This window comes from Saccostrea cucullata, unplaced genomic scaffold (assembly GCF_032062105.1).
Source record: "Saccostrea cucullata isolate Sc308-1 unplaced genomic scaffold, CSIRO_AGI_Scuc_v1 ctg625, whole genome shotgun sequence".
NCBI lineage: Eukaryota > Metazoa > Mollusca > Bivalvia > Ostreida > Ostreidae > Saccostrea > Saccostrea cuccullata.
The window spans coordinates 179,215-184,390 of NW_026922868.1; the positions used below are offsets into that span (position 1 = coordinate 179,215).

Here is a 5,176-nt window from a genome sequence, read left to right on the forward strand (position 1 = left end):
GGCTACTAACATTTAGAAGAAATACCACTGATGTAATTTTTAAATCAACATTATAAATAGTTCATATAACAATGAATAAGAATTCATATAATTATATCTGAAAGGGTATCAAGGAGTTCCAAATTCAAATATAGTAGCCTATTTGATAATATAGAATCCCCTCTGTGTAATATATAGTTTTGATTCTCAAGTAAAAATTTTTTGATAAGTTAAACCTTGTATCATATATATTTCTTTTCATAACAATAAATACATTTTCTTTGTGATAATAAATAATTTTTATTGTGCAACAACACAGCGATGCTTTAGGATTTACAGAGCATTGTTTCAAGTCGGCATTTTGTAATTTCTTTGATTATTAACGAATATAATCTATCATTGCGTCGTCTTTGGCTGACTTGGTTCATACCAAAAGAAGACCTTTGTGTTTGTACTAAATTAGACAACGGAACGTTCCATCTGCTCGATCAGTACATAGCGATGGATGTTTCTGGAAGGGAATCTTTTTCGTTATAGGCACATTAATCCACTTCTGTTTTTCAAATTTGTATTGTTAAAGATTTTTTATGAGATCGATCGCCATTCGTCATTTTCACCCTTTTCATTTTAGAAACCAATATGTCTTAATATTATACAAACAATACAAACTTGGAGAGAACCAAACAAGAAAGGTGGGATCAGGTGCCATGAAAGAATAAGTCACACCAATCTGTCAGGGAACAGGAATAATCCTTAGATAATTCAGTACAAAATAATGGTCTTACAATCTGAATAAAATAGCCTCTTAATATTTTTTTCCTTAAAATAAATTCTCTTTGCTGACAAAGTCACTGTTTCAACCATAGAACATGTGATATATTGACTTTAAACGAGACTCTGGATGTGATTATAACATCAGCTTACACTGAAGATAAGCTAAGCTCCTACGCAATGCATGCTCTTGCACATCGAATTAACTGGGATACAAAAAACTTTAAATATATATGTTAATGATATATAGTTAGCTAAAAAGGAGTGTTTTACGTTATAAAATTCAAAGTCATAATGTTCATAATATAGCTTTTTAGGCTACCATAAACATCTTTTATCTAGCATAATATACAATTATGGACTTCAATGTAAGTCGATATGTAATTATAAGGATCTATGTCAAGTGTCTAAGGTCAATATCACTAACATTTTATTATAAAGGATGATTATTAATAAGTTGATGTTACAGGGGTTTCAACAACCTCATTTAAAATCAGTAAATACTACTGGTATTGTACAAATCTTGTTATTAATATAAGCTATCATTATGTCGTATTTTAGCTGATTACTATAGCAGTTTAAAACCATTGTCTTTTTTTCGAATTTTTCTACAAATAGTTCAGTCTAAGTTATCTATATATAGGGCTCATGGTGGGTGTACCGGTCGACAGGGGAAGCTTACTCCTTCTAGGCACCAGATCCCACTCCTTGCATTTTTAGGGGTCCGTGTTTATGCCCTCGTCACAGATTTATGTTGTTTAAAGTCTTTGTTTAGGTCGATCACTATTCTTTTTCTTCACCTTTTACTTTGGAAGACCTCATGAAAACTCCATAAGCAAGTAACAGCCGAATTTTACTGCAAAAATAAGGAAATCTGAGGATTTAAAAGCTGATTTTATTCGTTTGTCAATAAATTTATTGTTAGTTGGCCTGTGTTGTCTTCGTAGATTGATTTTTACCAGCATGGAAGCAAATATAATACAGCATATTTAAAATTGAAATTTATTTGTGACCAAACTTTATTTTAAAAAAAATATCCAGTTATGTTCTCAAGTAATGAATATATGACAGACCTTCTCCATCTATCTTAAGTCTTTTAAAAGGAATTTCATGGATTACGTAAACAAAATATATATCAGATCTGTTGTATACCTGTACTGAATTTCTTGACAAACAAAGCTACAAACCAACACATTTATAACAATCAAGAAAACCCACAAAACTCCGATTGGTCGAGAGAGCATAACTACGTTTTAGTGCCTGTTAAAATTTTACCAAATTTCCTGATCAATTTTGACATCTTTGTCAATATTGTCCTAAAGTTGCCCATCATGATCATTGAAAGTTCTTTAAAACTTGACTTAGAACAATATTCATTTACTTCCGTAATTACAGTAAAGAAGACGAAGATAATGACTGGCTGAACAGTTTACAAATAATAGAGAATTGTAAACAGGGTATCAATTTCTCACCCTCAGAAATTATCAGAGACGGGATTAGCTGCCTTGGAGGAGTAAACATTTCATTTCAACCTGTCACGCCCGCCAAGAGCTGTTGATCAGATAGATAGAATATTATTCCTTAATCAAATTTAGCATTAAAAAGGTCTTACAACTTGATTTGAGAAACTCAGCCTAAATATGGACCCAATGATAAGTTATATTTGTTAACACAATCCTTTAAATGATAACAGATTTCAGCCTTCTTTGTAAGTGCTCATTTTCTTTTATTAAACTACAGTTCTGTTTGATACATTAATGCAGGCGATATATAGTTGTCACACACATGGTTCTTATTTTCAAAATGATGACCTTAAATTAATTATAATAAAGACCTAAAAGCAGAAATACACGATTCCTTAAATGGCAACAGAACTTATTTATCTTATTAATTCGTTTGAAAAACATACACTATATTTCTAAATTTAACAAAAACCTAACAAACATAGATACATTGTATGGTCCAGCAAGTGATCTTACAAATATTGGTAACTGCTGCAAAGGAGAAGATCCAGACGCACTATGCTAGAGCAAATTCAAGAAGTGGTATAAATTGGATTAGGGAATGGCAGGGGATGCTCACTTCTTCATGGCACCTGATCAAACCTCTGGTTTTGTTGAAATTGTTTACTCTGCTCCAATCTTGTATTGTTTAATGAACTTTTGAGCTTGAATACTGTTCGTTATTTCCATATATTTCATCCAAATATACTCCATTTTCTCAATTTAAAAAAAAACCAACAAAATTTCAAACCTCTATTACATCAAAACTTACTTGCGTTGTACATCGAAAACCATAACCTGATATCGGTATTTCTATGCATGTTGGATTTTCGCTTATGTACGTGTGATAATATAGTAAAGTATAGATAAAGACAGCATAATTTAACGATGTTCGTTGAAAAGAAGTCGATAAGTCTACCTAAAACTGATGGTCACAATAAGTGAGAATAGCCGTGTACTGGATAATTACAGGTTAATTACTGTATATACATAGCCGCCGGCGATGAAGGATACTATAACTAATAACTTGTGTGGATGACGCCAATAAAGTGTTCAGGCATAAACATTGCATATTTGATTTCGTTTTAAAAAGATTTTTTATAAATATGTGTACTTTGAAACACGAAAAAAATATTGATGAGTATGAAAAGGGGTGAAGCAAACCAACAGTGATCGATAAAATAAAACCTTTAAGCAATATAAATCTTTTGGATAGGGCATACACACAGACCCCTGGAAATTTCAAAGGTGGGATCAGGTCGCAAGGAGGAGTGAGCTACCCCTGTAGACCGGTCACATCCACCGTGAGCCCTATTTACTGATCAGGAAAGAGGGCATTTCGTAGAAAGAAGTTAATAAAACTCTCTCAAGAAGCTCTGAAATTGAATAAATCAAAAAATGTACAAAGAATTTGTCTGAAAAAAGGAGAACTACACCCGTCCTATCTCAGTTTTCATTCAAATACCTGTGTGATAAAAAAGGAAGATGTTTTCTGTTTTGCATATTTATTAGACCTTATATTTGAACGACCATCAGCTTCTCATTATAATGTAAATTGGAATTTCTATAATACTGGAATGATTGGGTAAGGGGTCACAGTAGTGACTGGGTGGACGGACGTGGAGGGGACGTTTGGCGTGGTAGGGGTAGCAGACGTCAGGAGAGAATTAGGCGCGACAGGAGTTACAGTGGATATAGAACTCTTGTCACTGGTTATGATTTCCGCTGATGCTAGTGATCTAGTTCTAGAGTTGTTCGGATCTATAGAATAAAAAATAAATGAAACTTAATTCCAAAACTTAAACAAAACATTTCTAGTATCACATATAGTTTACATCTTTATGCTTCTTTTATGAATCCATTTTCTTTTAAAAATAAATGCAAAGGGAGAAAAAAATTATCAAACATATCTACATGAATGTAAATATGTAATAATTCTAGTTTACCTGTTCCTTGAATATTTGGGCATGGTATAAAAAAGATCACTGTTATAACAATCGCAAGGTTTTCATCTGAAACGTTTTGTCCTGTAAAAGAGAATTAAACGCTATGAAATTAGAAGTTTGTTTGTTTTTTTAACATTGTTGTTGACAAATTCACTTATACTAAGTTAAAAGGCATCTCTATCAAGCATTGAAGTAACCAAAAAATAAATCTGTTAATCAATTTTGCAAGAGCACAAATTAAAGTAGCATGTATGAACTTCAGTTATTAGTAGCTTTCTGATGTGTTCATTTTAGAATTGATGAATTAACTTGCAAAAAGGCATTTGCTTAACAACACGTATTGATGTTTTAGTGAATGACGTACCTGATAGGAGTAAAGAAGATAAAATGCCGAGAATAATTTTCCATTGTACACACTCCGTATCAAAATATAAGAATGTATTAACACTTCCAAACTGATTCGACAACAACAATAAAGTTATGAGACATATAAAGCTTCCCTCACCCATATCTTCCAGATTCCTTAATTTGAAATCAAATTGGAGTGAGAATAATGATTTTAGCGGAATAAAATGACATAACTTTTGGTTTTTTGGTTAAATTACAAATCATTATATCACAAGAATTGTTTGATCAGAAGGTTAACTGGAAAATCCTTATTTGACACTTAAATAATAGCCAAATAATGTCTGAGTACATAATTACTGTCACATTATCTATATAACATAGCAGCAAGAAGCTGTCAAGAAGAATATCAAAGTATAATCTACTCACTGGTGGGCCATAAAGGTGAAAGGGAAAACTATCTGCTACCATCAGGTAATTAGGTACATTATGATTTGCAATCAATCAATTCTGGCGGGTGCATAACCTTGTAAAGGTATTATCTTGCAATGTCCAGTAAGAAATGTACACTTACCCGCCCCTCTTTGGTCCTGTGAATTTCGTAAAAAAATTTAACTAATCGGTGTTAGTTGA

At 32.2% G+C, this 5,176-nt stretch overlaps 1 protein-coding gene across 1 annotated transcript; it reads right to left on the reverse strand.

Annotated features, from left to right (window-relative positions):
• Positions 1-3,759: 3,759 nt before the first annotated feature.
• Positions 3,760-4,714, reverse strand: LOC134262637 (uncharacterized). Its single transcript, XM_062745012.1, has 3 exons — positions 4,563-4,714; positions 4,199-4,279; positions 3,760-4,013 (listed from the first exon to the last, which is right to left on the reverse strand). The coding sequence occupies exons 1-3, from the start codon at positions 4,705-4,707 to the stop codon at positions 3,817-3,819; spliced, it is 423 nt and encodes a 140-aa protein (XP_062600996.1). The 5' UTR covers positions 4,708-4,714; the 3' UTR covers positions 3,760-3,816.
• Positions 4,715-5,176: the final 462 nt, after the last annotated feature.

Excerpts from the sequence above, each read along its gene's own strand:
- LOC134262637 (XM_062745012.1), bottom strand. The coding sequence starts at position 4,707 with ATGGGTGAGGGAAGCTTTATATGTCTCATAACTTTATTGTTGTTGTCG. Across the intron at positions 4,280-4,562 it reads ATCTTCTTTACTCCTATCAG|GACAAAACGTTTCAGATGAA; the intron begins GTACGTCATTCA and ends TCTCTTTTACAG. Across the intron at positions 4,014-4,198 it reads CCCAAATATTCAAGGAACAG|ATCCGAACAACTCTAGAACT; the intron begins GTAAACTAGAAT and ends TTTATTCTATAG.